The sequence below is a fragment of the Portunus trituberculatus genome, chromosome 45, assembly GCF_017591435.1.
Source record: "Portunus trituberculatus isolate SZX2019 chromosome 45, ASM1759143v1, whole genome shotgun sequence".
In the NCBI taxonomy this organism is placed as follows: Eukaryota; Metazoa; Arthropoda; class Malacostraca; order Decapoda; family Portunidae; genus Portunus; species Portunus trituberculatus.
In genome coordinates, this window is record NC_059299.1 from 12,665,817 (window position 1) to 12,683,649 (window position 17,833).

The following is a 17,833-nucleotide window of genomic DNA, read 5'->3' on the forward strand; positions in this document are numbered from 1 at the left end:
AATGGGGATGTGGTAGGGTGGAGGAAAGAGGCAGTGGGTGGCTGGATGGTGTTGTTTGGTGGTTGCTAGGCGACGTGTCTGACACCTGTGGTTATGACGTCTCTTGACGTGATGTCATGTCTGGTGTGACGTCACTCTTGATGTATAACGTCAACACCGCGGACGGTATCTGCGGTGGTGGCAGCTAATGTTGCCTGACGGCTGAACAATGAGGTTGAGGGTACGGCGTGGTAAGTGAGGCCAGGCGTAAAGAACACATGCAATGTTTGCTTACGCACGCTCCTCAGTGAACAGCTCCACATACTCCCGAGGAAACTACCTTCTGAAAATGTTACATTTTGCTCTGATAAATTCTGATGTCTACAGTTAATCTGGCAACCTTGTTGACTGTATTTTTTTTTTTTCTTCCCTTTTGATGTGAAGTTGCAAGATTAAAATTACATTTTGGACGTACTCTATGCCAAAAATATAGTAAACATTTGATGAAATTTAGAATCACTCGCTTTAACAACCAGCTATCCATCTACTCATCCATCTATCCACTAACTCATTCATCTATCTTTATCTCTACTGCCCCCTCTATCCATACATACATCCACTTATTCATCCACCTACCGATCTATCAACTCATCCACATATATGTCTATCTATCTAATGATCTAATCCATTCATCTATTTAATCATCCACTTTTACATACATCTATCTATCCACACAGTCATCCATCCATCTGTGCTTACACATTCATCCATCCATTAATGATATTAATAAATTCAAAATTAAATAAAAAAAAATACGCATATTTATAAAGTTAAAATTATCATCAATAACTCATTATTTAACCAGGTCAGATTGCCTATATATAATCAATGTTATGTCTAAAGTATATTATTATATGAAATAACTGGGATATCATTTCAGATATTTTTATTAGAATTGGTTTATCACTGAAAATGTTTTGCCACTCATTAAAAATTCTGTATTTGTGCGCTATTTCTTTTCTCTATGGAGCAGATAGCTCAGCAGAATAAAGTCAAAGAATATGTATGTATATGTACATTTGAAGTCTTATGTTACCTTTTGGCAATAAATTCAATGAATTAATCAATCCAAACACTCACTCATCTATCTATTCCTCCATCCATACATCCATGAAAACTCAAAGGCTTGCAAACAATTCCTCACTCATTTTCATGTCCACAATTGTAAGAATTCACACAATTTTTCAAGGTGAACTAACAAACAATGGAAATCATTTTACATTTATTATTTTTTTTTCCGGGGGATTATATCTTACTTTTGTATGAAAATAGTTTCCTATAATTTTTATGATAGTATAATGTTACACACTCATAGTATATACTCACTGTTGTGGTGAGTCATTCAAGCTTCCAAGTCTTACAATGCTGTAAACACTTAAGTATATGAAAATGTACAATAATGGAATTTACAAAAAGGTAGAGATTAAGTATGAAGCAGCAAGCACATGTCTGTACATGCACCACACTAGAAAGAGCCACAGGAAGGTCATGGGAATGCAACCACTGTCTAGCAAACCCAAGCCTGTGACTGTCACCTCTCATCTAACATCATACAATAAATGTTAGCCTCCTCATGACAGGACCCTTACCAACCTCTGGAAATATTCATTTCTTGTGTATAAACAAAACATTCACATTTCTGGCTTATTTCCCCTTTTTTTTTTTTTTAAGAAAACCATACCAGCCTGAATGTGAAAAAAAAATCCAAATTAGGGTTAAAAATTTATGAAAATAGCTGTCACAAAAAAAAAAAAAAACCATGATAATACTATGTGGGGAAAATATTCATAATCACACAGAAACTATGTGTGTCTGGAAATTCCCCAAAGAAACTTTTATACAGTACTAAGATTTAGTAGCAGCAGCAGCAGCAGCAGCAGTAGCATTAACTTTTGTTTTACTGAAAACTTCCAGAAGAGCAAAGAACACTTGCCAGTGTATCTACAAAATTATTGACAACTTGAACTAAGACAATAAGTTCATGCAGTTCATGCACAGCCACATCACTGTCCAAATCATGTAAAACAAAGGTTCATGACTGCTGAAAACATTTAAAAGAACAAATTAGGATATTATACACACAAAATACAAGGAAAAATATAAACAGATTTCCTTTCAAGAGGTAACGTAGGTGAAATAATGAAGAACAAATCTGTACATTGGTAACACTTCAGGAAGAATAGTTAAGAGATTAGTGTTGTATCATATTTGCATATTAGGAATGGTTTTTTTTTTAAATCCAGTTTTGACAAAATTCTATTTGGTAAATTTATAGAATCTTTGCCTTTTCATTACTTTTGCATATGCATATACACACTATAGTTATAGTCACAGGTACTGATGGTTCCAATATCATGCTTTGGCCAGCTATCCATCAAAACAGTCAAAAACTAGGCAGGTCTATTCTTTAAGAATATTTGTAATTATCATTATCATTGCTGCTTGTGTGTTTGTAGCAGCATTTTCCATCAGAAACCAAGCACCAACATTTGTTATTGGTGCCTGTGTACATGATTAATAGTGATATGTTCTTAATTAAAGTATACTGCATGCACATTTTCAAAAGAGATGTTGGGTAGCATAAGGGAGTGCTATGATGCAACCCTCAGACCTCATGACTGACTAGTCTTTTCTTTGTCACAGGACAAAACAAAAGGAAATTATCCATATTGGTAGAAAAATTCACACAATCAACACCACAAAATGCCAACCTGTTATTCTGTACTGTATTACAGTTCACTGCACTGCCTAGTGTCAATGGTCACCAAGCTTGTACACTTAGGCACACTCAGCAAACTTGCACAATGGCAATGCACTCCATGCTTTCCTTCTTATAGAACAACTCTCTCTCTCTCTCTCTCTCTCTCTCTCTCTCTCTCTCTCTCTCTCTCTCTCTCTCTCTCTCTCATCTGTTACATATAGCCAGATTTCTACAATGAACTTCAAATATGTCTTAGAAGTTTCTACATTTAGTAATCTTTATGTACAGAATTACACTTTCTTTCATAGTACACTTATATGTAAGAATGTTTGGAGCAGTTTTAAGTATCTTTAAACTTAACATGTACAACTTAACATTTATAAGTATTGAAAGTTCATTATTCATGAATTCACTTACAAGTTGTCAATATTATCACGAATATCTTTCAAATAAAATCCTGGAACAAAAATCTTCAAACAAATCCTGTGATGCACTTCTAAACACACCTCATCAGCAATTCAGAGGGCAAAACATCCTCAAACTCAAATAATAAACAAGATGATGAATTTGCCTTCTTGTTTCTACTCAAACTGTGGGATCTCTCACCTTCTTCCGACCCCTACTCTGTCCCCTGTTGTTTCCTGCCTACGCCTGGCCTCCTGCCGGACACATCTGGGACATTTGGAGCCCCTGTTGGTGTAACACAGGTGATGCAGCACAGTGGAGCAACCATCACATACAACGACTCCTCCATCAAATGGGAAAATTATGTCACTAACATCACAAATCTCACAGATGTAACCCTTTCCCTGACAAACCTGAAAGGGAGAATGATGGTATGAGTAAGAGGAGGAAGAGGAACTGGTACATATAGGAACCAAACCATACACAGTGGAGGAATATAAGAATAGATTTGTGAGGATTATCATTTCTATAAAAGGAAGAATGTTAGAATCATATATTTGGCATGAATAGTCCCACAACTCCATAGAAAAATACATATATATATTAGTGATCCAACATACCAGACAAGATGTTTTGATGTGTTCTGAGAAAGTCTGGTGGACTTTCTGTAGGTAAGTTACCAGCACTCCAGACTCAGCATCTACAAGGTCTTGCAGAGAATACATGTGTGAGTTCTCAACAAAATGCTGCCTCTCCTCCAGCTGGCGGAGCATACGTGTCTCCTGGGCAGCCCGGCAGGTCCCCAGGTAGCGCTTCATGAGCAAGATGTCCTCACGAAGTTTCTGACAAAAAGAAAGTGAGGATGATGGCTGGCAGTCTTATTTTACTGAAAAAAAATAGCCAAAACTTAAAAACAAAAAATCACACAATGTTAATGAGATTACTAAAAACATATTTGTACAAGTTATGTATATTTAGACATTTGTACATTTGTCTAGATATACACAATGTGTCAAGTGGTAATGGAAGTACAAGCATAAGAATGCAAGAGTACTACAGACAACGGAAGATTGGCAGCTGCACACTGTGGTGGCTATTTCTGCAGGACTGTCTGGAGGAACAAGTTCTCCCGAGATGCACTCCCCAAAGGAATTCACCTTTTTCAGAGTTCATGTGTATGCATGTTTGTACAAATTAACTTCAAAAGAATAAAATGAAGTCTTCTTTATATACAAATATATATATAGTGGAGACTCATTACTTGAACATCTAAATACTCGAACTTTTCAATACTCGAACGCAAAAGTTTGATTTAATACTTGAAAAAATACCTGATAGTCAAATGTCCACAGACGTGGTTGCAGACAGAGGCTCCCTGGCCTCTCCCTCTTCTCCGCCCACCAGTTGTGACTTCTGTTGCTGCGGTCATCAGGATAACATTCTCCTGCATTCTATCTGTAGTTTTTCATTTATAAACTTTCATTAACACCAAAGGCCTATTAGTGGTGAAAATATCTGGTAATCAAATGGCCGCACAATTGGTTGTATACAAAGTTCTGTCATCTCCCTTCTTGCAGCTGCCACTGTACCATTCTAATACTGTATTATTGGTAATACTGGTAATACCATAATACCGGTATACCGGTTGTCGGTGTACATCCCTAGTCCTGCTGCAGTGTTGAGAAAACAACATTCTTCTGCGTTCTGTTGGTAGTTTTTCATACAGAAACTTACGATGGCACCAAGACGCTTATTAATGATGAAAATATGGAATCTGGTGAGAGTACAAGTGTTAGTGAGCCACAGCACTCCATTAGTGGATTTACAGGAATCACACCGAGAGAAAAATTACAAAGACTTTTTCATGGATGGTGACTGGTTCTCCGACAACCTCCCTCCTCCTTCTCCACCCTTCTTCCCTCCTCTACTAAGTTATCTATCACCAACCTTCACTTATGATATGTACAAATCAAAATTGTGAAAAAAAATAAAATAAATAAATAAAAATATATAAACTTGAAGTTTGCTATGATTAGAACAAATTACCTGATTTATAGGTATCAATAGTCAAACTTTTTAATACTCGAACAGCCATTTGGAACGAATTAAGTTCGACTATTGAGTCCACCGTATATATATATATATATATATATATATATATATATATATATATATATATATATATATATATATATATATATATATATATATATATATATATATATATATATATATATATATATATATATATATATATATATATATATATATATATATATATATATATATATATATATATATATATATATATATATATATATATATACACAGTGGGGACTCAATATTCAAACTTAATTAATTCCAAATGACTGTTTGGATATCAAATAGTTCAACTATCGATACCTATAAATCAGATAATTTGTTCTAACTTTAGCAAAACCTCAAGTTTTTTAAAATTTCAATGTGATTTTTTTTTTTTAATAATTTGATTTGTATATACCGTAAGTGAAGGCTGGTGACAGATAACATAGGGAGGGAGGTCATCAGAGGACGAGTCACCATCCACAAAAACGTCTTTGGAACTTTTCTCCTGGTGCAATTCCTGTAAACCCACTGGTGGAGGGCTGTGGCTCACTAACACTTGCATTCTCATTAGATTCCTTATTCTCACCATTAATAAGCCTCTTTGGTGCCACTACAAGTTTGTGAATGAAAAACTACTGAACACAGAAGAATGTTTTTTTCAAGATTGCGGCACAACTAGGGATAAGGCATACCGTTTTACCAGTATTGTCGATAAAACTGGTATCAGACCGGGACAATGGTGGCTGCATGGAGGAAAAGCACAGATCTTTGTTTACCATCATGTGTGTGGCCATTCGATGACCAGATATTTTCACCCATTGTAAGCCTTTGGTGTTAATGTAAGTTTATAAATGAAAAACTACAGACACAGCACATGAGAATGTTATTCTGACGATCGCAGCAGCACAACTGGCGGAGGGTGGAGGGAGAAATCAGGGAGCCTTTGCTTACAAGCATGTGTGTGGAGGTTAGATTATCAGGAATTTTTTTGAATATTAAATCAAACTTTCACGTTCGAGTATTGAAAAGTTGGACTGTTACGACACTCAAGTATCTAGTCTCCACTGTATATACATATATATATATATATATATATATATATATATATATATATATATATATATATATATATATATATATATATGACAATACAACATAGTGATTCCATGCATCAGATGACGATCAGGTATTCCTATTACTTCTTGGATAATTCAACTTAGGTGATATATCTATTAAGTTCAACTTTTCTAGGCTTAACAAACTCTCCCAGTCCATCTCAAACATACAACTGATGGATGATGATCATGCAATCTGGTCCTACACTAAGAGATTATCATTTTATCTCATTTCCTTCTTTCTCTCTTTTCTCACCTTCACAGTAATGAGTTCTTCCACAAATTTGAAAAGGTGAAGATTGAGTTTCTCTAAGTCTAGCACAGGCTTGTTTCTCATCAGGGCAAGGAACTGCTTTGCCTGTCGACTCACTCCCCGCTCCTCAAAGTCCCAGTTGTGAAGTACCCTGGCCGGCAGCACCACCCGGGATCCCCAGTGGCAGGCTGGGCAGTAGTAGAGGCCTGTGTAGTCACATCGCCGTGGCTCGCTCCATGCACTTTCTGTTTTTGGCGGAAAACAAAAATAATATGATAAGACAAAGCACAAGAGGGAGAATGTATTTTTCATTTCAAAATATGTAGTATGATTGATATTCTATTCATTTGGATGAAAGTGCGACTGTATGTTATGGCAAATTAATATGTCTACAACACAAATACATTAATGAAGTAAAGTAACCAAAGATTTGTGACTGAACACCTTACTGAACTCAGCATTATGTGTACTGTATGTCCTGCAAACATGGTGTTGCAGCAGATCTTTGCAATGAACTGAATTTTTCATCATGTGCCTCTTCAGTAACTCACAGGCTAAATATGTTTCTGCCAATATAGTAAAATGGCACTTGTTTTTTACACTTTATGAAAACTATAGCTTATCCAGTACACATGTACACCTTAGAAGCAGGTAATTTTATCATTCTAATGTGAAATTTTTCATATTCTCATTAGCAAAAAATTTGAATAAGGAAAACAATCATTATTAAATATAATAATGTACATTAGAAAACTTATCTATGCAAGAAATCAACTCAATCACTGGATGAATGAAAATATACAGAACAAGTATACAAAAGTTGTGCTACAAATTATACAGGCAACTAAATCAAAAGAGGTTATCTGAGCCATGCAGCAGTTAAGTGGTGACAGATACAGACTGGTACAGTAATCAGGAATGATGGGACTGTCATGGAGTGCCATGAAAATCTGAAGCTATTGCTGCACACAAACCAAGCAAGCGAGTAAGTTGTGTGTACAAGTCACTGGATGTGTGGGTGATGTGAGCATTCATGATGAGCTGTGGAAATCAGTGACAATAACACATGCTGCCAACGCTTATACAAACACTGAATATTCTTATTTAGTATTATAGTACATGCTTTCCAATCATGTATATCTCATTAATATAATTATCAATGTTATTATTACTGGACTTTAAATATTTTAACGTCTATTTTTCTGAAATGATGAATAAGATTACTGTCTTTCATCCAAATTTATGAATACAGAATGCACAATTACACAAACTAAAATAGCTTGTGAAAATGTTATAAAATGCATCAAATGTAAAAATACGATATGCATCTAAAATAAATTCGTGAATGGGTTACTTATTCAAAATTATAATCAATGTAAAAAAATCAAAACAAATAATTGCTAAGTAAATAAATTATACAAATTAACTAATTAATAAAATAAAACTAAAAGAATACTAAGTACATCCTCATAATTGAAGGAAAGTTGTGATGCAGGGTACCATTGATGGGATGACACCTTGGGATGAAAAATGAGATAGACTGCATGTTCATCATCCCTGCACCACACCATCTCCTTGAAATGGCACTACTCAGCCATGTTCCAAAGTTCATCCACAAACAAGAACATCCATTCACTCTACATAGACACAAATGATGAACTTACTCAACTCATGGCACAAAAAATAAACAACAAACAAGCACACTGCCATTGTGTCTGCAGGTGTTGTATGCCTCAGAACACCTGCTTTAGGATCAGTCTGTGATATGGACAGGTGTGAGACTCCATACAGTTATGTTTTGTCCATTCACATCAACACATTCATCATCACCTTTATGTGCTCCAATATTCTGCATCATTAAATTTTTCCCAACATTCTAGCATGAGGGATAGCAAGGTGGCACAGAAGACAGTTAACAACAATAAAAATTCAAACTGAATCTCTTTTGAAAGATGAGCAAAATTTCATATTACATTTTTTTTTGCTAAGTGCCTCATTCCCATGTAGTATCTTCTCTGAGTGTCAATATCAAGGACAAAGGAATGCATGATATGAACAGTAAACAGTTTAAAGGCTGCTTTTCACTTCTAGTTTTCTCTGATAGCCATTTTCTTCATGACAACTGTCCCTCTAAATCACACTGATAAATTACATGGTACAAAAATATTGGAACATCAATATAAATCAGTCATGACAAATTGAGGTTACAATATACTAAGAGGAAGAAAATTTCTATACAGTAAACCCTCTATAAATGAGATATATATAAGTTAGATATTAGATAAATCTGATTCTATATAACCATTGGATTATTTTCATTTAAATTGGATGGCAGTGATATATATGGCAGACCTGTGGTGCAGAAAACTCCAAAAGATTAGGAGCATTTTGCAATCCACTATAGTGAGATCATGATGTCATTCATGGCTTACAGAAGCTAACAAATGATTGTACACATCCTACACTACTCCTATGTTCCTCTGTTAAAAAATTGTGCTCCAGAAAATTCTGTAAGGTTCCAGAGTGTTCTGCAGCGCACTATAGCAGGGTTGTGACGTCACTCATGGCTTACAGAAGCTCACAGGTGATACGTGCACTCCTGTGGGGAGAGGACTGTTGATAAAGACCTCTCACAAGGCTCTGTGGCCTCTCTCCTGCTTTTGTCTTTGTTTTAAGTAGATAAATGTGTTCTGTTTTAATTATCTTAATAAATTGATATTTTTTCAGAATTTTACTACCATCTTTAGGTATACCACCAAAACATTGGATAAATCAGTTTCTCAGATATTTGACAAGGCATTCCCCACAAATTATTCAATTTTATAGAGGGTTTACTCAATTTAGATACAAATTACTGCAAGAGTGTAATACTGGAGAAGTGCTTTAACCCCCTCCTAGAGCTGCAGTAGTACAGAATGCAACAAGCACAAAGAGACTCAAGAAAATCTGTGTCTTTCAGAACACAAATGAGAGACAAAACATTAACTTATGTATTCAAGAGGAAGTAGTAGAAAATTATTGCCATTTCTTAGGAAAAAGGGATATCAAAACCTTATGACTAATTCTTTTACCTAATACAGCACTTCCCAACCTGGAAATAACTTGGCAATTTTTTAGCAAGCCTTGGATGGCTACAAGAAAATAATCAAATTCTGAGAATGGGTACAGTAATACATAATGTTATGAATGAGAATCGTAATACATACTGTATTGAATGAGAATAGCTACAACTTTTTGTTCCTTTTGAAATCTTTTTCTAATCAACTTTTTTGGAGTGTGCATTAATTAGGCTTTTTTTTATTTATTTTTGTTTCCTTGGTTAACCACTTACAAAACCAAGAAAAACAATGTATTGGGCAACGAGTCATCAAAGGTTGGGACTGACTGACTACTTAGGACACGGGAAGTTTTAGCACATCCTGTCTTAGCTTGCAGCACCCCCACCTTCAGCACAGCCACATCCACTATGGATTAACACAGTATTCAAGAAGAAATGCATATGATGTTCAAGCAAGTGTGAGTTGGTGTGTGGAGAGCAGACACTAGCATTGTCGTATCAGCAAGCATGGAATCCTATGCACAGAGAGAGAGAGAGAGAGAGAGAGAGAGAGAGAGAGAGAGAGAGAGAGAGAGAGAGAGAGAGAGAGAGAGAGAGAGAGAGAGAGAGAGAGAGAGAGAGAGAGAGAGAGAGAGAGAGAGAGAGAGAGAGAGAGAGAGACAGACAGAAACAGAGTGACAGAGGCAGACAAACAGAAGAAGGAGAGAGGAGAGAATTGGAAAAAGGAGGATAGAGATAAGAGAAAAAGATGAAAAGAAAGAAAATAAAAAAATAATTACAAATCATAAGAAACCAAAGATGACAGCTAAGAGAAGAGAAGAATAATATTAGAAAGAAATAGATGAGATTGGAAGAAAAAAGAGAGAGACAGAGAAAAGAAAGAAGAGAGGAGATACAGGTCACTGATGGTGCTGTACCTTGTCGCATGGGATCACCAAAACAAGAGAAGCCCCTTGGATGGACTAAAAATGCAAAACATGTCATTAGTCAATAAAGAAAACAAGAAGGGACATCATAAACAGTACCGGCAATTGCTAATCATGTCTGTTTTCATCAACCATCTACCTATCATATCTTTCATTAGACACTTGCTTCCTTATACTCTTTCTTCTTTTAACTGGTACAATGATTTCTTTAAATTATTTTTTCAAGTGGAATAATGTTTGTATATCTCTTTTAAGTTAAGGTTTTGTGTTACTTTTTCTCCTTACAGATATTACAGTGTGAATACATTACAGATTCACATGCTTAAAATTCATACGAGTATTGAACTCTTCTAATGAATGACATGTATCTTACTGAAGAAATATGAAAAATTAAGACTAAATAATTTAAGAAGTGAAAAGCAAGAAAAGAATTTTGAAATAAAAAAATTATAAACTTTACTCGGTAAGGATGTCACCACTTGTTTTTGTTTAGACTGAAATACATCAATACAAACAAATCCTACATAATTAGTAGCAGTAATGCACTAACTTGCTACCAGCCAGCTAAATGAGCCCTGTACTGCACCACTACTGCAATAATTATCTGCCACACAACTGACAACTTGGAAACAGCATGGAACCCTTTGAAAACATTAATCAATTAGACAATTTCCTAACATCTACTTAGAATTTATCTGAAAATGTAATCATTATAATGTATATAAGAAAATTAATATGGATAATCTGTCACACCAAGTACTAAGGATTCCAAATCTCAATCAATTTCTACAAGGAATGACTGGCAGGAGTTAATACCTGAGCACTTCTTCCCTCCTGTCTTTGCCTTTGAACCTACAGTGTATCCTGAAAAAAATAAAAGCAAATAAATAACAAAAAATAAATGAACACATGCCCATGAATTATGGAGTGAGTGAGACTATGGCTTGTGTCCCATAACTCTAAAGAGAAAATGTACACAAACTGATTGAAAACTATAAAATAAAAGGAGGCAGTGATCAATGAAGAACAAACATATCAAAATACAAGCCACTTACATTTTCTCTCCAATTTCTTTGACAAAATATAAAATGATTACTAATCCTATGGTGATATGTGTTCTACACTTTCATAACAAAACATAAAGACGAGCTAAACACCTCAAGAAATGTCTGTCCCAGGCAATGTTCATTCCTCAGGTTTCTTCTGCACTACAAAGCTGGATGACAAGAATGAGACACAAACAGTCACACTTATAGTCTTTCATAATTACAACAGCAGTAATTAAATCATGACCATCACATATGTGAAGAATTAGAAAACAAACTGATAACACTCATGCCTTGATTCACCTTTCCATGCACACATCATCTTACAGCTGCTTTCCAGTACTCAAAATATCAAGTGACAGGAAGATACAAATAATAGATTATAATAAATTAAAGTTTCAAGAGGGCAATTTAGAAATGTATTAGTGACATAACTAAATGAGGAAAATGATACTGTTACATATTACTAATGCATAAATACTGATTTCACATGAAGAAAGTTAAATAGAACTGAAAACTTGCATACAAAAATATTTACAAAACAGTGAAAACACTGTGATATATATATATATATATATATATATATATATATATATATATATATATATATATATATATATATATATATATATATATATATATATATATATATATATATCCTGAAAAAATACTGTATTGTAAGAGAGAGAGAGAGAGAGAGAGAGAGAGAGAGAGAGAGAGAGAGAGAGAGAGAGAGAGAGAGAGAGAGAGAGAGAGAGAGAGAGAGAGAGAGAGAGAGAGAGAGAGAGAGAGAGAGAGAAACAACAAAATATACTCCCAAGTAAAGACCCCCAGTTTTGCAAAACACAATAAAGACAAGCTCATCACCACCACAGGTTCACCAAAAATGAATTATTAGACACTATTAGATAAAATGCTGTCAGAGAGGGCACACACACAATGACCTGATTAAGCTGTTTTAAAAGTGAGAACAGATCTGTGTGCATGTCAATTCTCCAACTGCTGATGTCTCAGATTTTGGCACAGCTTTATATGCCCATTAATTATCCATATTTTATTTCTTACAATGTCCTGTGATATTGCAGAAATTTTTGGAACCAAAAAGTCTTTACCATTATTCTATTACATGAAAAGAAATTAAGAAATTTCTATCCACTGTTTTCTAAGCAAAAGTTTTACTGCAATATCAGATGCCTTTACATGCCCATAATTGTTTTTATATTTCTTGTGACTAATATCCCTGTGACTGTTTTTCTAAAAATAAAAAAATAAGTTACAAAGAACACTCCTTCAATACACCTAGCCATGCTGTTAGCTTCTAATAAAATATAACATCTACAGACCTGAAAAAAGCTCCCTGACCTGACGTGATGAAATTCCTGGATACTAAACAAGATCAAGCCACCGAAGTCACCTTACAGCACCCTAAAGATATTAACTCACTGTTTGTTATGATTCTTTTACACTCGGCACACTTGTAGTTCTGGGATGCTAGCCCCACTTCAGGGCAAATGCGTAGAATGTACATGGGGTCCTCAGTAACCCTGGTACTGGCACACCTGCGAATGGTATCCTCTACACACCTGCCATGACACCTGTAATCACACACTGTTGGGGACAAGATGCCAAACAATGTTAGTCAGTGACACTAATAACAATACTGTGTGCTATCATATGATAGGTAATGCAAACTCAAATATTTCAAGTCCAGCTATGAGTAACTTTGCACTGACAAGGAACTAGTCAATGCAAAGTAACATAATCTGTATAGCATGGTGGAAAGGTAATAGCTGATTTTGCCCAGCTCTCTGTCAGTAACAAGAAATGACACTGGTTGGTAAGTAGCATTGTTTTTCTTTTACTCAAAATATATTAGTGAAATGTTACAGAATGAAAATGAGGAAAATACAAATAAGCATATTTCTGGGAAAAGGAGAAAAAGATAAAAAATAAATTTCTGGAAAAAAAAATTTATCCCATCTTTCTTCAGGTAGATATGAAGAAACTGTCAACTTTTCAGGGGTATTTCACCTGAATGATAAAAAAAAAAAGCATATCAGCAAAATCACAGACAAAGCTTCTCACAGTCAATAAGCTTCCTTTGCTCTCATCTACAAACAAGGAGGGAACAACAGGACTCACAGGAACAAACATAGGAGATGTGAATCACCCCCCAGATGATGTGAGCACACTTGTCACAGTACTGCTTTGAGGCACGAGTGAGTGGCGGCTTCTGGGGCTGCAGGTGGTGCCCCATCTTGACCAGCACACCAGTGGAGGCGATCTCAGCTGTGTCGTGCATCTCCTGGGAAGACAGATGGAATGGTGAAAGTGGTGCCCGTGATTATGGGGAAGTGAAGCTTGGTGAGGTCAATGAGGTGAGGTGTGGCTCGGTTCAACAAGATATGTGAGGTGAATCAGGTGAAGTGAGCAATGATCAATGGAATGCATTCATGAAGATGTAAATGTGTTTGGATCCACCCACCTTTCATAGCCACCAAAAGGATGTACAGTTAACTCTTGATTTATGCGTATTTAATTTATGAGTTTTTGTTAATACGCGACCGAAAAAATATTATAATTAATTAAATTTGCGCAATCGGTTTGCTTATACACGATTTGGCCCAACCGCATTTTCAAACTGAGTGCCAGAAGTAATTTCAAACTGCACGCCAGAGTTCCACAGCTGGCCGATAGGTGGGAGCTCGGCTGCTCCTTCCTCTTCCTGCACCTCATTTGCAGCCTGCCAGCACCGAGTACAGATGCAATCTCTTCAATCTGCCTATAATTCACCAAGAAATTGAAAAAAAAAGTCTTGCCATGCTAAAGGAAATGGACCCCAATGTGGAGCAGAGCAGCACAGCGACAAGAAAAGCCACAGACGGACTCTTCTACTACACAGTGGTGCAAAAAGAGTTTTCCAAGAAAAAGTGCCAGACCACCATGCTGCAGTTTTTCAAGAAACCACCAGTGGAAGATGTAGTACCAGAAGAGGATGTGGACGATCCCATAGAAGTGGTGGAAGCAGAGGAAGCACAGGTGGATGATGACGTCCTTGACTCGGAGGTGGACAGTGACGTGGTGAAAACATTGGCGTCCTGCGTTTATTTTTTTTACTAATGTTCACTTTTATACTGTGGGGTTATTTTTGATTAGTGGATTTTTGATAAAGTGGAAAAGCTCAGAGGAAGATGGTGACTGACTGTGGTGTGAGTGGTGAAGGCAGTGACGCAGTGAGCGTTGTGTTTATGTATTCTTTGTTTTGTTGTTTTCTCTTATTATTTTTTGCTTTCTCTTATTATTTCTTGCTTTTCCCTTTACTTTAAATACACTTCTAGTATTTAGAATGGTAAATAATAAAAACATGTTAATTTAGCCAAATAAATAGAGTATTTTGTACGAATTTTTTGGGACCACTTATGAGAATTATACGTTTGTTTTAGGCGCATTTTGAAATACAGGCAACCCCCGCTTAACAAAGGGGTTACGTTCCTAAAAAATCCTTCGTTAAGCGAAATTTCGTTAAGCGAACCGATTATAACAAGATTAACCCCTGACTTGAACTTCCATTGAGAATAAACAAAGCGAGAGTGCATCATAATACCGTGAAAGATTTAATGAAAGTAAAAATTATGAAGTTAAACATTTAGGCAGTTTAATTTAAGTCATTATAATGTACACTAATGTACGTATGTACATAACTTTATAATGTTGATGATCTTAAATTTATGAAGGGAGGGAGAGTGAAACGGGAAAGACACTAACCAGCAACCTGAGGAATGTAAACAAAGGGCGCATCATTGTATCACATACAAAACTTATATACCACATTTCCACAAGGCTTTCCATTTTATCCATTGTAGAGTCATGAGTTCAGGTGGTTCTTTTTAGCTTGCAAGGAAGATACGGTCTCACCAGCCTTCTTAACAGAGTCTGCTGACTTGAAAATAGTAGAGACAGTAGATGGAGTCAAGATGGTGGCGAGCAATGCTATTAGTTTTCTCGCCTCTCGTGTCTGTGAATATCCAGCTTCACTTCAAGAGTAAGAGACTTCCTGGTCTTCTTAGCAACGCTAGGCGACATTGCAGGGCGTTTTGGTGGTAAGTTGAGCGAGGGAAGATGAGCTGCTGCTGACGCTGTTATTGTTTTGAACAGGGGGAGTGAGTGGCGCGTGTGTTGTCCACAAGAGGTGCTGATATATTCAAAAGCCTGTTGGCTTGCGTGATACGGCAAGGCTTTCAAACTTGGAAAAAATTACCAGGATAAAACTTCGTTAAAGCGAGTTTAGTGTTCGTTAAACAAGCAGATGGTAGTAAAATGAAACCTTTGTTGTACCGAAATTTCATTGTGTGAACCTTCGTTAAGCGGGCATTGCCTGTAGTTGAAATCAAACATACAAGCACAAAATTGAAATAATAGAGAAATAGAATATAAAGAATTTTTCCTTTACCTGTAGTCTGAGTCTGAGTTGAATAAGCTTGTGCACGAGGGCCCGCCGGCGAGAGGTAGACTCTTCACACTGGAGGATCAATGCCTTGCACTTTTCAATATTGTTCTCCACATTCTCCTTAGTCATGTTCAATATGCTCTCCTGGAATCAAAGCCAACATTATTTCATCCACATCTCAATCTCTGAGCAATATCACATTTTATTACGTCAAACTGAAAGCTTCCTCTCTGCCTGTGCCCTGATCTCTCTGCCTGCAACCTAACCCCCTAAATGACACAAGAAAAATTCAGGAAGTAGTTAAGGGATAAAATAAGACTAAAATAAGTGAAGAAAGGAAATTATTAAGTGACAGCAGATATGTGCATTAAAAATATGTATCAGTTAACATAATTTAACATGTCTGTTAAAACAAAGATGAAATGATAGAATAACTGTACATAGAAAAAAAACAAAACAAAACAAAACTGTAAATTACAGCTATAACTGTTATTGCCAGTTAACAGTCTCCATGTCTAGAACTTTATAATCGCAGGAAAAGGAGGACAGTTCCATCTCTCTTAGCAACACTGAGCCCTGTATCACCCATGCAAGTTCCTTGTGAGGATATAAAGGATGTGGAACAAGGAGGCATGGAAGCAGTGCAGGAACACACTAACCTCTGGCTTTGAAAAGTGATCCTCTGACAGTCCCAGCTCATGGTTGATGGCTGCTTCTTCTGCTGCTGCCTCTGAATCAGTGCCTGGACTCCTGCAGACAGTGACAGTGGTTTATCATTCAATACAAATAGAAAAGACCAAAAATATACACAAAGTCAAAATTTTCCATACATAGTTCTTCCAACAGGTTGTGTCAGAATCAAAAGCAAGACAATATAACACATGTTGTCAAATGATTATCATAATTAATGAGCTCTTATAAATCATTTCTAAATTGCAAATATGTACTGTGCATCATGATTACATATTGATTTCTATTTTCTCTTTCAAGTTTATGTACTTTCAGCATTTATTTCTCTAATTTTAATTTTGAAGATCTAAATTCTGCATTTGTAAATAACTATGAAAATTTCTAAACTGACTGTTCATTGTTATTAATCTTTCAATCACTTTTTTACTGATCATCTATATTTCAAAGATAAGTTTTAAATGCTCTTGTTTTGGTATTTACAAAATCTTTGGGATGACATATCAGCTTTATCTGGGAAATTTTCAAATGGTTTATATTCTTTCATGAAGTGCAATTCATCTATACACAATGGGTTTATTAGATCCTCCTCAGAGATCTATTTTGGAGCAAGAATTATGTAAAACAGAAAAAATGATCGAACAGAATGTTTTCTCTTAACAAAAACAACAAAGAGAACCTCTACACATACAAATCACTGTATGTGTCATCTGTGTATGGTGACAGAGTTGAATTGCGAGGTGTTGGAGGAAGAACACCAGGGCACTCTTCCTCCTCCTCCTCCTCCTCCTCCTCTTCTCCTCTTCCTTTCATAACCCCCCTGGCCATAGGGGAGTCTGGGGGATCAGTAAGGAGACGTTTCACCCCTGATGTCACTTGCTGTACTGTGCCCCCAACACCTAGCACCAGCACAACATCCCCCATTCCTGCAACACACTAACTGTTAGCACGCAGCAAAAATCCCTCTTATTTAAGTAATGTTCAAAGCCACAGCCATACCCAAACACATACACACACACACACACACTAAAGAAATATTGGATAAGTGTAGAGGATATATTTGTGGAGGAG

General features: G+C 36.0%; 1 protein-coding gene across 8 annotated transcripts in view; it reads right to left on the reverse strand.

Moving 5' to 3' along the window:
• Positions 1-1,246: 1,246 nt before the first annotated feature.
• LOC123519309 (differentially expressed in FDCP 8 homolog A-like) overlaps positions 1,247-17,833 on the reverse strand; it is a 43,534-nt gene continuing 26,947 nt past the window's right edge. For 4 of the 8 annotated variants that reach the window (XM_045280487.1, XM_045280485.1, XM_045280492.1 and 1 more), the window contains 10 exons: positions 17,454-17,688; positions 16,735-16,825; positions 16,079-16,219; positions 13,771-13,933; positions 13,072-13,236; positions 11,399-11,446; positions 10,574-10,618; positions 6,602-6,843; positions 3,766-3,987; positions 1,247-3,558 (listed from right to left, as the gene is read on the reverse strand). In XM_045280487.1, the coding sequence (XP_045136422.1) occupies positions 3,343-3,558; positions 3,766-3,987; positions 6,602-6,843; positions 10,574-10,618; positions 11,399-11,446; positions 13,072-13,236; positions 13,771-13,933; positions 16,079-16,219; positions 16,735-16,825; positions 17,454-17,688 (1,568 nt within the window). In that variant the 3' untranslated portion in view covers positions 1,247-3,342. The remainder of the gene's footprint in view (positions 3,559-3,765; positions 3,988-6,601; positions 6,844-10,573; positions 10,619-11,398; positions 11,447-13,071; positions 13,237-13,770; positions 13,934-16,078; positions 16,220-16,734; positions 16,826-17,453; positions 17,689-17,833) is intronic. The other 4 variants (XM_045280490.1, XM_045280489.1, XM_045280488.1 and 1 more) reach the window with 4 other exon arrangements.